We start from the raw sequence: 16999 nt of genomic DNA, 5'->3' as shown, positions 1-16999 counted from the left end.
CGTAGGCATTTATTCGCCACTATTCCACCCCTGTCCACCGGGGCCGTTATGAAGGGCAGCGCACTCTATATAAGCGGCCCTTCCCCACTAGTGCAGGGGTTGGCACTTGCTGTAATCCTATAATCCACTCAACACTAAGCTCCCAAGAGCACTGAGACGTAGGGCTTTTACCTCCACCGTAGAGGGGCCTGAACTCATACATCCTCGCCGTAGCTAAGGCTCTGCCCATCCTTTCGTACCCTACACTTCTACTGTCAGTCTTATACCCACGACAGTTAGCGCCCACCATGGGGCAGGCGTCTAAGCGACTTCCGGCGAGTTTGCCATTTCATACTTTCGTCATGTCGTCCGGTGGAGATTTATGCATGGGTCGTCAGATCCTCTTCGGTGCCCTCTCCTTCATCGCCGACGATTCGGCATGGCTTCGGGATGCGCCCCTCGACGTCAAGGCGCTTCCTAGTCGCTGGGCGACGCACTTCCGTGCGAGTTCCTACGGTGTTCTTCTTCTCCAGCCATCAGCCCCGGTGTCCATCTTCGCCACCGTCGCGCGCCGCAACAAGCGATCCCGTCGTCCGCGGCTCCAGCGTTGGGTGCGACATGCCCGGGCACGACAGAGCGCGTCCTCTCAAGTGGCGGTGCTCGAATCGGTTGTGGTCCCGCCGCCATCCCAGTGCTTGGACTCAGTTCCGAGTGAGCTACCTTCCGAGTACCTGGATCGCGGGCCTGCAGCCGAAGTTCTCATGGCCGATTCCCATGAAAGTCCCCTCCGGACTGGTCGGAACGAGCATGAGGTCGGAGAATCATCCGGCGCTCGTCGTCAACACCATCGTTCTACCAGTCGACGCTCTCGCTAGAGCAACGTCGAGGTGTTCCGCACACCCATCCTCAACTTGGTTGCGGCTGCCAGGATAGCCAATTCTCTCCAGCCGACTGATTCAGAGGCTGGTAGAGGGATCGAGCAGATCCGTGCCCTGTTGTATACGGCGCAGCAGCAAAATTCGGTGGTCTCCCAGTCGCAAAACAGGATCCACAATAGTTCTGTTCACGTGAACACGCATCGGTCGGTTTTCAGTCCCGACTCTCATCAGCGACGTAGAGGGGGCAGCCGTTCCAGGAATCCCGAAGATCGTCTCCATTCGCGTACTCCTCCGCGGGGTGGGCCTTACGGGCCCCGGCATCACGATGATCGTCGTTCAGTCAGTGACGCGCATGATCCAAGGCCTGATGCAAGAGGGTACATCGTCCAGAAGAAGGTCGACAGAAGTCGAGCCCATCGTGATGGTCACGATAGAGACCGTCCGAGTGGAAGCAGGACCGTCGTTTCTGGTCCCGAGTGCTTCAGTCGGGCCATCCGCTCAGCTTACATCCCTCCCAACTTCCGATTGGCGACGGGAATCAGCAAGTTCACAGGAGAGTACAAGCCAGAAACTTGGTTGGACGACTATAGAGTGGCGGTCCTTATCGGTGGCGGAGATGATCAGGTCGCCATGAAACATCTCCCCCTGATGCTCTACGGCTCGGCACGAGCTTGGCTGAACCAGTTAGCTCCGTCAAGCATCTACAGCTGGGCAGATCTATCCCGAGTCTTCATCAAGACCTTCGAGGGTACGTGCAAGCGCCCTGCTGGTCTCGTAGAGCTCCAGCACTGTGTCCGGAAGCAGAACGAGCCCCTGCGTGATTTCATCAAGCGCTGGACGACCCTCTACCACACGGTGGAGAACGTCACAGAACACCAAGTAGTCTGCGCCTTCAAGGCAGGCGTGCGGTACAGAGATCTGTACCTAAAGTTCGGTCGGACAGGCGACATCTCCATGAGCAAGATGATGGAGATAGCCGCACGCTATGCAAATGGCGAAGAGGAGGACCGCATACGTAGCGGCAAGCATAAGTCAGTCGCCGACGGAGATGGGAACAGCAATCGGAAGCAGAAGCAGAAGGCTCAATCCACTCCGCAGGCAAAGGCAGCAGGTGTTACAAATGCCAAGTTCAAAGGCAAGGGGAAAGCTCAGTACACCCCCAAGAAGTGGCAGTCAGGAAATTCCATCCTCGATCAGCCGTGTCCAATCCACACAAAGATGGACGAAGAAGGCAACGCCATATTCCCGAAGCATACCACTCGGCAGTGTCGCCTCCTGATGCAAGGATTCGGTGAAGGGCAACCGAGTGAAAAGGACACCGAGCAGGATGATGAGGACAAGGAGGATCCGTTCCCCCAAGTCCATGCAACGTTGATGATTTTTGCTGATGTGGAAAGCAAAAGTTGACTGAAGCTGGTTAACAGGGAGGTGAACATGGCAACCCCATCCACCCCCACGTTCCTCAAGTGGTCACAGACTGCGATCACCTTTGATCAGTCGGACCACCCAGCACACGTACCCACCCCAGGGAGGCAAGCTCTGGTCGTCGACCCGGTGGTGGAAGGAGTCAGGCTACGCAAAGTCCTCATGGACGGCGGCAGCGGCTTGAACATCATGTACGCCAACACTCTCAAGGGAATGGGCATTTCGATGTCCAAACTTAGCGAGAGCAGTATGCAGTTCCACGGAGTCGTCCCAGGACGAAAGGCCAAATCACTCGGCCAGATCGCGTTGGATGTCGTCTATAGCTCTGACAAGAACTTCCGCAAGGAGAAGCTGACATTCGAGGTGGTGGACTTCCAGAGTGCATACCATGCGATTCTGGGCCGTCCGGCATATGCGCGTTTCATGGCTCGTCCATGTTACGTCTATTTGAAGATGAAGATGCCAGGTCCCAAGGGTGTGATTACGGTCACACGCAATCGGCAGCGGGCCGAGGAGTGTCTGCAGCAGGGGTCGAGGATTGCCGATCAGCAGATGGCTATTCTCGAACTGGATGAGTACAAGAAGACCGCCGACCCCGCTGACCTGATGCGCTCAAAGAAGCGAGCTTCTAAGTCCGCATTCCAGTCGGCGGGAGACACGAAGAAAGTCAGCATCCACCCGACGGACGATGCTGCTGCCCCGACAAACATCTCCACCATCCTTGATCCAAAATAGGAAGCCGAGCTCATCCAATTCTTCTGTGAGAACTGGGACATTTTTGCATGGAAGCCTGCTGACATGCCAGGTGTACCCAGGGAGTTGGCTGAGCACCGACTGCATGTAGATCCTGCTGCTCGGCCCGTCCGAGAACGCGTGCGTCGGTCCGCCGCGCACAAGAGGAAGGAAATCGGAGAGGAGGTGGCTAAACTTTTGGCAGCCAACTTCATTCGCGAGGTACACCACTCCGAGTGGCTCGCTAATGTTGTCATGGTGCCCAAGAAGGACAAGTCCCTCCGTATGTGCATCGATTTCAAGCATCTCAATAAGGTCTGTCCGAAAGATCACTTCCCGCTCCCCCGCATCAATCAAATTGTTGATTCGACTGCGGGTTGCGAGCGTCTATCCTTCCTTGATGCCTATTCGGGCTATCATCAGATCCGTCTGTATGGTCCGGATGAATTAAAAACGGCCTTCATCACCCCATTCGGGTGTTTCTGTTACATCACTATGCCATTCGGTTTGAAGAATGCAGGAGCAACTTTTATGCGCATGATCCAAAAATGCCTCCTTGACCAGATCGGTCGAAATGTGGAGGCATATATGGACGATATCGTAGTCAAGTCACGCAAAGGTTCCGACCTGCTGACTGACTTGGCAGAAACATTCGCCAACCTATGTAGGTACGATATCAAGTTCAACCCAGCCAAGTGTTCATTCGGCGTTCCCAGCGGAAAGTTACTCGGTTTCTTCGTTTCCGAACGAGGGATCGATGTCAACCCCGAAAAGATCGGGACCATTGTCCGAATGGAGCAGCCGGTAAGAATACATGATGTTCAAAGGCTCATAGGTTGCCTAGCGGCTTTGAGCAGGTTTATCGCTCGGCTCGGCGAGAAGGCGTTACCTCTGTACTGACTCATGAAGAAATCAGATACCTTCGAGTGGACAGACGAAGCCCAAATTGCATTCGACGACCTCAAAGCCCTTCTTTCCACCCAGCCAGTTCTTACTGCCCCACTCAGTAAAGAACTCCTTCTTCTGTACATCGTGGCTACAAATCAAGTCGTCAGCACCGTTCTGACAGTCGAACGCGAAGAAGAAGGCAAAGCGTACAAGGTTCAGCGGCCAATATATTATGTCTCCAAAGTCCTGACTCCTTCCAAGCACAGGTATCCCCATTATCGGAAGCTTATTTATGGGATCTACATGACTGCAAAGAAGGTGGCTCATTATTTCCAAGACCACTCGGTGTCTATCATATTTGATACTCCGTTGTCGGAAATTCTCCACAATCGCGACGCATCAGGCCGAGTGGCAAAGTGGGCAATGGAGATGCTATACTGCGACATCAAGTTCGAAGCCAAGAAAGCTATAAAGTCTCAAGCTCTGGCTGACTTCATAGCAGAATGGGTAGAACAATAGCAACTGACTCACATCTACTCGGCTCATTGGACCATGTTCTTCGATGGGTCCAAGATGTTGAATGGCTCCGGCGCCGGCGTAGTGATCATATCTCCAAAAGGTGATAAACTCAAGTATGTGTTGCAGATACATTTTGATTCTTCCAACAACGAAGCAGAGTACGAAGCTCTCCTTTACGGATTGTGCATGGCCATCACACTCGGTGTCCGTCGCCTGATGGTCTATGGCGACTCAGATCTGGTGGTTAATCAAGTAATGAAGGAATGGGACGTAAGGAACCCCACCATGACTGCATACTGCAACGCAGTAAGGAAGCTCGAGAAGAAGTTTGAAGGTCTGGAACTTCACCATATTCCCCGACTGAAAAACCAAGCAGCAGATGAATTGGCGAAACTTGGATCCACTCGGATACCGGTCCCGAGTGATGTCTTCCTCGAGCACCTACACCTCCCCTCGGTGAAAGAAGATCCTTTTACAGAGGAACCAGTACAACCGAAGAGCTCAACAGATCCGACTGAAGTCGAGGTCCCCGCTGTGGTTGATTTGATCATGGAGATTCTAGCTGTCATTCCCGACTGGACTGTGCCGTTCATTGCATACATCATGAGGCAAGAGTTACCAGAAGACGAAGTCCAAGCTAGGCAGATCGTCCGCAGGTCGAAGTCCTTCACCGTCATTGATGGCCAGTTGTACAGGGAAAGTGTTTCAGGCGTCCTTCAGCGGTGTATCTCCCCTGAGGAGGGACAGTTAATCTTGGAAGAAATTCACTCGGGAACCTGCGGTCATCATGCCTCCTCAAGGGCAATCGTCGCCAAAGCATTCAGAGCTGGTTTCTTCTGGTTGCAGGCGAATGAAATGGAAAAAGATATGGTCGATCGTTGCGAGGGCTGTCAGTTCTATTCGAACAAGTCCCACAAGCCAACGTCTGCACTGAAGACAATTCCTCTTGTTTGGCCATTCTCCGTGTGGGCATTAGATACAGTCGGACCATTCAGAACGGGCCAAGGAGGATTCACTCATCTGCTGGTAGCAGTCGACAAGTTTACCAAGTGGATTGAAGCCAAGCCCATCAAGAAGCTTGATGCCCTTACGGCCATCAAATTTATCAGAGACATCATCACCAGATACGGGGTTCCGCACAACATAATCACCGACAATGGCACAAACTTTGACTCGGACAGGTTCAAAGGTTTTTGCACAGGCCAAGGTATCCGGGTGGATTTTGCATCCGTGGCGCACCCCCAAACAAACGGGCAAGCAGAGTGGGCGAATGGACTTATTCTTCAAGGGTTGAAGCCTCGACTACTGCGAGAAGTTGGACATGCCGCCGACGCATGGATCACCGAGCTGCCTTCGGTGCTGTGGGGCCTCCGCACAACTCCGAATAGATCTATAGGGCGATCCCCATTCTTCCTCGTTTATGGAGCAGAGGCAGTCCTTCCGAGTGACTTGCTTCACAACTCTCCACGAGTCGAACTCTTCTCCGAAGCCGAAGCAGAGCAAGCCAGGCAAGACGGAGTGGATCTTCTAGAAGAAGAGCTGCGACCCAGAGTCGCCTAAGTACAAACTCGCTCCGAGTGTGCACTAAAAGTCACACTCGGGGACTTAGCTGCGACCCAGAGTCGCCTAAGAAAAAACTCGCTCCGAGTGTGCACTACAAGCCACACTCGGAGACTTAGCTGCGACCCAGGATCGCCTAAGTACAAACTCGCTCCGAGTGTGCACTAAAAGTCACACTCGGAGACATAGCTGCGACCCAGAGCCGCCTAAGTACAAACTCGCTCCGAGTGTGCACTAAAAGTCACACTCGGGGACTTAGCTGCGACCCAGAGTCGCCTAAGCAAAAACTCGCTCCGAGTGTGCACTACAAGCCACACTCGGAGACTTAGCTGCGACCCAGAATCGCCTAAGTACAAACTCGCTCCGAGTGTGCACTAAAAGTCACACTCGGAGACTTAGCTGCGACCCAGAGTCGCCTAAGTACAAACTCGCTCCAAGTGTGCACTAAAAGTCACACTCGGAGACTTAGCTGCGACCCAGAATCGCCTAAGTACAATCTCGCTCCGAGTGTGCACTAAAAGTCACACTCGGAGACTTAGCTGCAACCCAGAATCGCCTAAGTACAAACTCGCTCCGAGTGTGCACTAAAAGTCACACTCGGAGACTTAGCTGCAACCCAGAGTCGCCTAAGTACAAACTCGCTCTGAGTGTGCACTAAAAGTCACACTCGCAGACTTAGCTGCGACCCAGAGTCGCCTAAGTACAAACTCGCTCCGAGTGTGCACTAAAAGTCACATTCGGAGACTTAGCTGCGACCCAGAGTCGCCTAAGTAAAACCCCGCTCCGAGTGCGCACTAAAAGTCACACTCGGAGACTTAGCTACGACCCAGAGTCGCCTAAGTAAAAAGCTTCCTCCGAGTGTATACTCGAGATACACTCGGAGGCTTAGCAGACCCTCATTGAGACTCATGTGGATGTGAAGACAACTGACAAGTACATGAGTAACAACTCACTCCGAGTGTGCACGAAAAGTCACACTCGGGGACTTAGCTGCGACTCAGAGTCGCCTAAGTAAAAAAGCTTCCTCCGAGTGTATACTCGAGATACACTCGGATGCTTAGCAGACCCTCATTGAGGCTCATGTGGATGTGAAGACAACTGACAACTACATGAGTAACAACTCGCTCCGAGTGCGCACTAACAGTCACACTCGGGGACATAGCCGCGACCCAGAGTCGCCTAAGTAACAACTCGCTCCGAGTGCGCACTAACAGTCACACTCGGAGACTTAGCCGCGACCCAGAGTCGCCTAAGTAAAAGCTCGCTCCGAGTGCGCACTCGGAGGCTTAGCAGACCCTCATTGAGGCTCATGTGGATGTGAAGACAACTGACAAATACATGCTCCGCATGTTTGCCATTGGCTTCACCAAGAGATGCCAAACAAAAACCACGAGCCAAAATCGTGTCCAAAAAAACTCAGCGAAAGAAGAACAAAAGATCCGATTCGAATTTAAAGTTGGATCTACGATCAGTCGGCTCGGTGTGAATCAAGTTTATCCACACCGAACCATGAATGTGACGGCCAACAACAGTGGCCAAAGTTTAATACAGATACCACTCGGCATACCGAGGTAAATGTGCGTTCACCACAAAGTTTTTTCAAGCGTCCCCGGGACTCGCAGGCTCCACAAAGGTGTCAAGGCCGATTCTGTCTGCAATGCGAGTGGCTGTGTCGAGGAAGGTCTCCATAAAATCTTCAAATCGAAGCTTCTTGGTGTTGGCGACCTGCAACGTCTTCAGTTTTTCTTCGCAGGCTTCCTTGCAGTGCACTCGGACCAGAGATAGAGCAACGTCCGCACCACAACGAGCTGCAGACTTCTTCCATGCCTGCACTCTGCTTGGGGCGTCCTCCAGCCGAGTCATCAACCCATCTATTTCGTTCCGGGAGTCGTCTTCGGGCCACAGCTCCTTGTCGATCCGGCCGGCAACTTTTCTCAGGCGGCCAATGAAAGGGCCCACCCTGTTAAGGCGAGAGTGCGCTCGGAGCATGTCCCGATTGGCTTCATTGCCGAGTGGAACATTCGGAACAAGCGACCGCTCAATTTCGGCTCCTTCAACCTGAACGTCCCGACAGAAGTCTGCAAAGAAAAGACAAGCAGAAAGTAAGCGCGGAGTGAACTCCAAAGTCAAGAAGCACTCGGCAACAACTTACCACCAAGCAATGCGACCATCTTCCTCGCCCAGTCGCTGACGTAGTTTTCCTGCGCCATGCACCGAGTGTTCATCACCTTCAGCTGAGCCATCCAGTCGGATATCTCCTTCTTCATTTTGTCTACCTCGGCCACCAGTGCTTTGTTGGTCTCCAGGGATTCCTCCAAAGATTTCTCTCGGTCAGCAAGAGCCTTCTTCACACCAGCCAGGTCATTCACAGCCACCTCCAAGTCCGCAGCAAGCTAAATCTTCTCAGCCTTCAGAGCATTGTACGCAGATCCCATTTCACAAGTCTTCTGCCAAATAGACACAAAGGGAGGATCAGACACATTCAACAAGGAAAAAGCCTCGACTGATATGACAAAACAATCAAAGCTCAAAGTTCTTCAGACCCCTGCCGATGCAAGCAATCGACAGCGGTCTCGGGGACTACACCTAGTGGGTTCACTGAGAGTGACCCCACTGGCATGAAGCTCGAACATGTCGGCCCTATTGAGCTCCATGACAAACAAACAACACTATGAGATTACTATTACTCGACCCGAGTAACCCTACTCTCGGGGACTACACCCAGTGGGTGCACTCGGAGTTCCACCACTGGTACCATTCGGGCAGATCAGCTCTGATATGTTCATATTACGGAAAATACATATAAAGACAACTGCCGATGCAAGCACTCGGCAGAAGTCTCGGGGACTACACCCACTAGGTTCACTCGGAGTGAACCCACTGCAAAATCATCCTACTATATCCGAGTATATCGCTGAAACCCTCAGTGGGTACTAAGAGGAATGTAAACACTTACTAGCGCACTTACTCGGATGTCATCCCGAAGTTCCAAGATCTTCTTATACAGAGACGCGATGGAGTCATAAGCTCCCTTGGCGTCACCCACCATCACCTCCACCTGCACCATGGCGTCCTTGGCGGCCCCCACCTGGTCTTCCGGGAGGCGTCGGGCGTCATATTGAACAGCTGACGGACCCGACGCGGCAGAAGACTCCCTGGGCATCTCGAGCTCCGCTCCAGTCGGTTCCGCCATGAGGGGCACCATCTCAGTTGGTGGCACCGTCTCAGTCGGCGGCACGTTCATGGTGGGAGCGGCAGTAGATGGGATAACCCCAGGGACAGGCGCCAAAGCTGGCTCCGACCCCCTTTGGTTGTCGTCCTCCAGATGGATCGACTCCGAAGGAAGCCCGACTGAACAAAATGAAATTACAGAAAAGGTCAGGATCAAAGACAGCACTCGCGAAACAATAATACAGCTCTCGGAGTCGTGACAACATACCTTGCTGGGACGTGGCGGCATTATCCGTGTCCATGGGATCATCGTCCTGGCGCGGCAGAGAGGTGGCACAGGTAGCAGCTCTGTTGAGTGAAATCCACTCGACGGATAAGCATGAGTCCCCAAAAAGAGGAGTTCAATCGGATACTGAAGGAAGATGGAAGAACAAGGCACTTATGCTGAGGTGACCGGAACAGCGATCCTCATCCGAGGCAAAGATTTCCGAGGCTTAGGCCCACTAGGTTTGGCCACCTTGGATGGCTGGTTCACGGGCTCCGCAGCAGCGTCCCTGGTCCTCTTCACGCTCCGAGCACTCGGAGCCACGGGAGGAGCTGGCGGAGCACTCGGAGCTGCTGGAGGAGCCGGCGGAGCAGCAGGGTCATGACGGCACTTGGTTCGGTGCTCTGGTGGTGAGGGTGGCGAGCTCTACTCCCTATCCTCCTCCTCCTCTTCCGTCTCCTCCTCCGTCCCCCCACTGTCGGAGACGTACTCGGCGCTATCCATGCTGCCCTCTTGGCTGCCCTCCTCTTCCTTGGCTGGATTCCCGTTTGAGACGGCAGAATACCAGTTGGTCCACTCCTGCACAGAACACAGTCGGCAACATCACTCGGCGGGACAAGAAAAGCAATAAATCTAAGAAGATTAAAAGCACTCGACAAGATGTACTCACCTCATTCGGAGGAGGATTGTCGACGCGGAAGGGCTTCACCCGCCGGGCTCCCACGGGGTTATCACACGCGCGTGTGATGCCGCGAACCCACGCACTCACAGTCTCCCCGCTCACGCACTCTGGATGAGACCGAGTGGAATCCGAAGGCCCCGCGTAGTGCCACATGGCGTGGTGTCGGGCCTGCAGCGGCTGGATGCGCCGACCCAGAAAAGTCTCCAGCAGGTCCGTGCCGGTGACTCCCTTGCGGACGATGGCTACCAGCGCGTCGACCAAAGGCTGGATCTGGATCCTTTCCCCCTTAGAGAGCGCAAGATTCCTTGGAGGTCCCGGACGGTCTAAGCTAAAAGGTGGCAACCCGCTCGAAGCATTTGGACAAGCAATGTCCTGGCAATAGAACCAGGACGATTGCCAGTTCCTGACTGACTCGGATAGCTGGAGAGAGGGATAGCTAATCTTTGTTTTCTTCTGGAAGCCTAAACCCCCGCAGAGCTGGAGGATATGGGTCTTATCGTCCGACTGGCTAAGCTTTTTGACGGTTTGGGATCTAGCGGAGAATACATACTTAAAGAGCCCCCAATGGGGGGGACATCCAATGAAGCACTCGCAGAGGGTGACGAATGCAGCAAGGTGGGCTATTGCGTTCGGAGGAAAATGATGGAGCTGCGCCCCGAAGTAAGTCATGATACCTCGGAAGAAAGGATGGGGAGGCAAGGAGAAGCCTCTGAACACGTGGCTGAGCAGCAGAACGCGCTCCCCCTCCTTCGGCGCCGGCTCCGTCTCGCCTTCCGGCAACCTCCAGGACTTGTTGACGATCATGCCATGCTCCACCAGCTCTAGCAAGTAGTCCTCTGTCACCGAGGAGGGGAGGAAATCCCCCTGGATCCAACCCGCCGGCAGCGCCCGCTGCCGCCGCTGAGTAGGGGCCGCCCCCTTCTTCTTCTTCTTCTTCTGCGACTTGAGTTTGCTGGTCTGCCCCTTCGTCATGGCGAAGGCGACGGATCCGCAGAGGAGGAGGGGAAGGAGAAGGCTTGAGGCGTGCACAGAGCTGCGGGAGGAGCGGGATTAATGAGAGGAGGTTGAGCAGCGCAACAGGAAATCCCGCCGGGGAGGCTTAAATAAGTTTCTGACTGGGTCACTAACAGGTGGACCCGAGATCTTATCCCCCCCAACTGGCCGCTGCGAGGTTAGTGGAGAAGATAAAGGCACGGTAATCAAGGAGGCAAAACCTACTCGATGGCGATGTCGTCATCCCCGCTGAGCATGCGGCAACCGAAATTTGAGGATCCCGGAAAATTCGGCGCTGTCAGTTTGACCAGTCACGTCGAAAGATTCCGCGAAAGCACTCGGTCCCTAACGGTTCGTTTCACTGATATATTCGCTCGGATCACTGGTTGAAAGGATAAAATGGATCGAGGCAAACAACGCTAAAGTCACCTCCATACCAGTCGGTTCCATACTCCAGACATCACTTCATCGTTCCAACCCCGGTCCATTCGGGGACTAATGATGGGGTTATAGTCCCAGGGTAGGGTCATAGGCCTGCCCTATAGGTCCTACCCAAGGACTACCCTTCATAGAGGACAAGGCCCTTCGACAGTTCCGACTGAACTAAGGACGCCTCCATCATCCAGTCGGCGACGAGCACTCGGAGCATATTTAACGTACCGACTGGAATCCACTCTGTACATCGTAACCTCCCAGGAGGGCAACAGTCATACATTTTCATACACCATTATTAGCATTTAAGGCTTACGTTACCTGTAACGTAGGCATTTATTCGCCACTATTCCACCCCTGTCCACCGGGGCCATTATGAAGGGCAGCGCACTCTATATAAGCGGCTCTTCCCCACTGGTGCAGGGGTTGGCACTTGCTGTAATCCTATAATCCACTCGACACTAAGCTCCCAAGAGCACTGAGACGTAGGGCTTTTACCTCCACCGTAGAGGGGCCTGAACTCATACATCCTTGCCGTAGCTAAGGCTCTGCCCATCCTTTCGTACCCTACACTTCTACTGTCAGACTTATACCCACGACACTAACCTCGGTCGAGGATACCATTTTGTGTGAACTTAAGTGTGACTCGGGCATTAGTCCCAGTTCGTAATGTACTCCGAAGTGCGTCGGTCACCGTACATTCAATGGCGGTTCATCTCTATTCTCAAATTAAGTATATCAAAAAACCATTGCAGAACATATGACCAAATTAATACAAGTTCATCATCACATTAAAACCAAAGCACAATAGTGATCAAATGTTATTATTACAAAAAATAAATACATAAAATTCTCTCATAAAACAATATACAACTATGTAAAACATTTAAATGCAACAACAAATGCGATCAAAATCGCAACTAAGGTAACAATTGACCCAACAACATAATGATACCAAGCCTCTTTAGCAATGGCATATTTTCTAATATTCCTAATCTTCAAGCGCATTTCATCCATATTCTAGCGCATTGCATCCATCTTCAACCGCATCGCATCGATCTTCATCTTGCGATTATCGATGACATCGTCGACATGCAACTCCAATTCCATATTCTTATCCTCAATTATTTTCAATTTTTCCTTCAAGTATTTGTTTTCTTTTTCAACCAAATTTAACTTCTCGACAAGAATTTCTATCTGGGTTGGAATTTCCGGTTCACATACCTCATATATTAAAAATATATGTCACATTGGTCGCCATAATTGTCATAAACACTAAATAAAACAAATAGTTATAAAAGATAATATATACCACATCCGAATCATAGACAGGACGAGGGCCGACGGAGGCGGATACCAAAATCATCGCACTATATAATAACAAAAAATAATGAAAGTAAGTAATTTATACAAGTATGTATCTAAATCATACAAGTAAGACATTTTTTCTTTTAAGAAGAAGATAATAACAAGAGGCTCACCACGGTGGTGCTCACGACGAGATCGGCGCGGGGCAATCGACAACGGTGAGGACGGGCACGGGACGGACACATGTGCAGACTCTAAGAAGTTAATTTGAGCATTTGAAATGAGATAAACTAGGAGTGACAGATGAAAGGATGAAGTAGCTAACTTTTAAAACACTTGTGCAGTTGGTGCACGGCCAAACCTAGACAATTATTGAGGAAAATTGAGCTTGGAGGTCGAGCTTGGAGAGGAGAAAGCTTAAGCAGTGTGGCTCGGGCATTTCATCAAACACGTCATGTGCATGAACTAGAGTGGCAAGAGCATGGCATGGTCACACTTCAACGGCCAAAAAACAAAGGAGAGGGTAGGCAGGGGCGAGGGTTTATATAGGCAACACTTTAATCCCGGTTTTTGTCTAAAACCGGGACTAATAGCCTACCTTTTAGTCCCGGTTCTTGCCACAAATCGGGACTAATGCTCCGTGACACGCCACGTGACAGTCGCTGGATCTTTAGTTTCGGTTTTTGCCCCGAACCAAGACTAATGAGGTGAACCGAACCGGAACCAATGCCCCGGCAAACCGAACCGGGACCAATGCGTGACATTGGTCCCGGTTTTCGTTTGAACCTCACTAATGGTCTTTCGAACCTTTTTTCTACTAGTAAAGGTGGACGAATGGCGAGTAGTCAAATAGGATAGTGGATGAAGTGCGTTGTGAACCGTTGTACATGCACCTTGTCAATATGTGAACGGGTTCTTTTTTGGGGGGTGATCTGCGCCGGTGCGCCGGCCCAGATTTTCGGCCGGCCGCGCGCGGGCCTCAGGATCCACCAACCCCGCGTTGTCCGCACCGTTGGATTCGCATGCAACATTTTCCTCCCTATGCAGCAAAATTTCGATGCCATGCAACAATTTTTTCAACGGTAGCAACAAAAAAAAAATTGCAGCCAAAAAAATATGTACGTGATCGTAACAAAAAAACGAAGCTGATGGTACGTGGTAGCAAAAGTCAAACGTCGGTTGTAACAAAAATTTACGTGACGTGTATGCAACTTTTTAGTGAACGGTTGCAGCAAAACATGATGACGGTTGTAGCAAAAATTAACGTGGTTGTAGCAAAAAGTAAAAAACATCGATTGTAACAAAAAATCCGACGAACTAGAGTTGCAACCAAACGTATATGCAGCTTTTTTACTGAGACAAAAATATAGTAAAAAAACGCTTACAGCAAAAATGACGCAGGCAACATATTTAGACGAAAAATGTTGCATCCATTGACAGGAGAAGCGCGCGGATGAAAAAAATGTTCTAAGGGCCCGCACGCGCCAGGGGGCGACCGGCGCGTCGGTTCGGCCTGCGCGCGGGTTGAAAACGATTCCCTTCTTTTTTACGTTTGCTTCCTTAATATGTGATACACACTCGTGAGTATTTCAGAAAAAAAAAAGTCTTTAATAAAAATATGAATTGCAAGCTCCAGCGTTCTATTAAAAGTACTTGCCTAGACGGCTTACGTGATTATGAAACAACAGTTACGCATTGGACTTACCTACGAGATACGATGCACTTACTCTTATCCAGTCATATCGTAGTACATCACGATTAACCCGCTTGGGTCTTGGAATTTCCTTTGTGTGGAGAAGTAAAATTTGGTACGATCTCTCTGCCAAGAGCGACCTGCTCTTTTCTGTCCTCGGTTATTCCCGCTGTAACATTGGCGACACCATGTAATCCAAACGAACTTTTCTCTACAATTCAGTTGTCTCTTAACGCAGCCATTTCCTGTCCGTATCGAGTACACCGAGAGAGTATCCTACTCAGTAAAATTCCTTGTACTCATCTAAAAAAAGGAGGCTCTTGCCCGGATGGTTAGGAGCCATTCAAATGCCGCCATGCACACGTGTGACTAAGTACGGCTCATCCCGTGCTTGGCCTGCAGCTAATTCTCGATCGTACCTGCGCCTATATAAACTCCTCGGAGCAGCTTGATCAGTACCGAGCACGCACGGCAATTCAGGTGCAAAGCTAGGCTAGCAAATACTTGAGCCGGCAGGAGGTCTAGCAATGGCAAACGCCAAGCTTGTAGTCGTGGGCGTGGCCATGCTTGTGATCCTGCTGCAGGTGTCGACGTGCGCTGTGGCCCGGCACCACGCCAAGCCGGACCCGTGCGTCGGCCCCGACGACTACGTCTCGGGCATCCTGCATAAGCACAAGAAACCGCACTGCCCCTCGCCGGGCGGCAGCGGCGGCGGTGGCGGCACCCCAGGCGTGATGACTGTGAACGGGTTCCAGAAAGGCGAGGACGGCGGGGCGCCGTCGGAGTGCGACGGCAAGTACCACAGCGACAAGGACATGATCGTGGCGCTGTCGACGCGCTGGTACGAGGGCGGACGCCGGTGCGGCAAGATGATCCGGATCACCAGCAAGCACAACGGGCGCACCGTGGAGGCTAAGGTGGTGGACGAGTGCGACTCCAATCACGGCTGCAAGACCAACATCGTCGACACCTCCGAAGCCGTGTGGAAGGCCCTCGGGCTCGACAGCAACATCGGCGAGGTGCCCGTCACATGGGCCGACGCCTGAGGCCATATTCCCGGCCGGCCATGCATGGATTCCAGATTGCTCGAAGCGAGTCACGTACGATGTGCGTGGAAGGAAAAGTTCTCTAGCTGTTTCCTGGCCTTGGGTACGTACGTGTGTAACTCTGTATACGTTTGGAGTGCGAGTGTGTCGTTGTCGATCTCGATGGGCAGGTAGCTTGTCGAGTAACGTCGTTGCAGAATAAAACTACCTGTCTGCGGATGGTAGTGCGGGTTTATCTTGTACTAAGAGCCACGCGTGTGTACGTGTCGATCGGTGTGTGTCTCAGTTTACTATTGCTGTTTTCTGTTGTGTGATATATATAATTATATATGCATATTTGCTAAATCAGATGTGAACTTTTAAACCGTGCGACCGCTCTGTTTCGTCAAAAGCAGCTCCGCTCCATCAAATCCACTTTAGAGCAGTTTTATACGAAAGTTGTAGCTCTTTTAAAAAAACATTTGGCTTTTATCCAGCTCCAGCTTCACGAATAGAAAATTTAGTGGAAAGAATCTACTCCCTCCGTAAAGAAATATAAGAGCATTTATATCACTGAAATAGTGATCTAAACACTCTTATATTTCTTTACGGAGGGAGTATTTAATTGGATGAGATGAGAGAAACGAAGGGGTATCCACTCACGGGTGACAGTAGTGGGTAATTTCGCCTCAACTCCAGCTTCTACAATTTTATGAAACACCTCCTAGAGAGCTTTATAAAAAACAGAAAGTTGGACTTTAGATTCTAGTTTTTTTGTGAAGTTATATATCGTGAAACTATCTCGTTTGTCTTATGTTTTTTTAGAACGGAACTGAATTTTTTGAAATAGAGCAGTTCCAAACTGGCCCATAGTTTCAAGATTCATGTAATTTTAGTGTGGGTCGTGAAACGTTGTTGACTAGTGTGTGTGTGTAATTACGGTCCATGCATTTTCTCTTCTATTGTTTGTCCCCTGCAGCACTTGTAAGTGTGTTCGACTCCTTTTCTTTGGCAACTACTCCATCCGTACCTAAATATGAAATCTTTTAGAGATCTTACAATGAGCTACATATAGATATATATAAACATATTTTATAATATAGATTCACTTATTTTGTTTTGTATGTAGTTCTTTAGTGAAATTTTTTAAAAAATATTATATTTAGAAATGAAGGGAGTACGCATATGCTTTGTGTATACACAATACGGTGTTTGTGTCCTTTCTCTATGGATTCACTAATTGTCTTCTAGATATTTTATCGATATCACGTTTAAATGCTCCCTCACATAATTAAAGGTTGTAAAATTCATGCAAAAGTGTTTTTGTTTGTGTTGTTGCCGTGCCTCGGGTCATGTTGGTGAATCTTTGTTGGGTTGTTTTTTTTTTTGAAGTGATTTGTCTTTTCTCCCTGTCTATGTGATTGTACGAGTGTGGTTATATGGATCTTT

At 50.8% G+C, this 16999-nt stretch overlaps 1 protein-coding gene across 1 annotated transcript; it reads left to right on the top strand.

Annotated features, from left to right (window-relative positions):
* Positions 1-14891: 14891 nt before the first annotated feature.
* On the top strand, positions 14892-15877 carry LOC123410036 (putative ripening-related protein 6). The gene has a single exon (XM_045102921.1). The coding sequence runs from the start codon at positions 15053-15055 to the stop codon at positions 15569-15571; it is 519 nt and encodes a 172-aa protein (XP_044958856.1). The 5' UTR covers positions 14892-15052; the 3' UTR covers positions 15572-15877.
* Positions 15878-16999: the final 1122 nt, after the last annotated feature.

The sequence above is a fragment of the Hordeum vulgare genome, chromosome 1H, assembly GCF_904849725.1.
Source record: "Hordeum vulgare subsp. vulgare chromosome 1H, MorexV3_pseudomolecules_assembly, whole genome shotgun sequence".
Classification (NCBI taxonomy): Eukaryota; Viridiplantae; Streptophyta; class Magnoliopsida; order Poales; family Poaceae; genus Hordeum; species Hordeum vulgare.
This window is presented reverse-complemented; position numbering and strand designations above follow the sequence as displayed.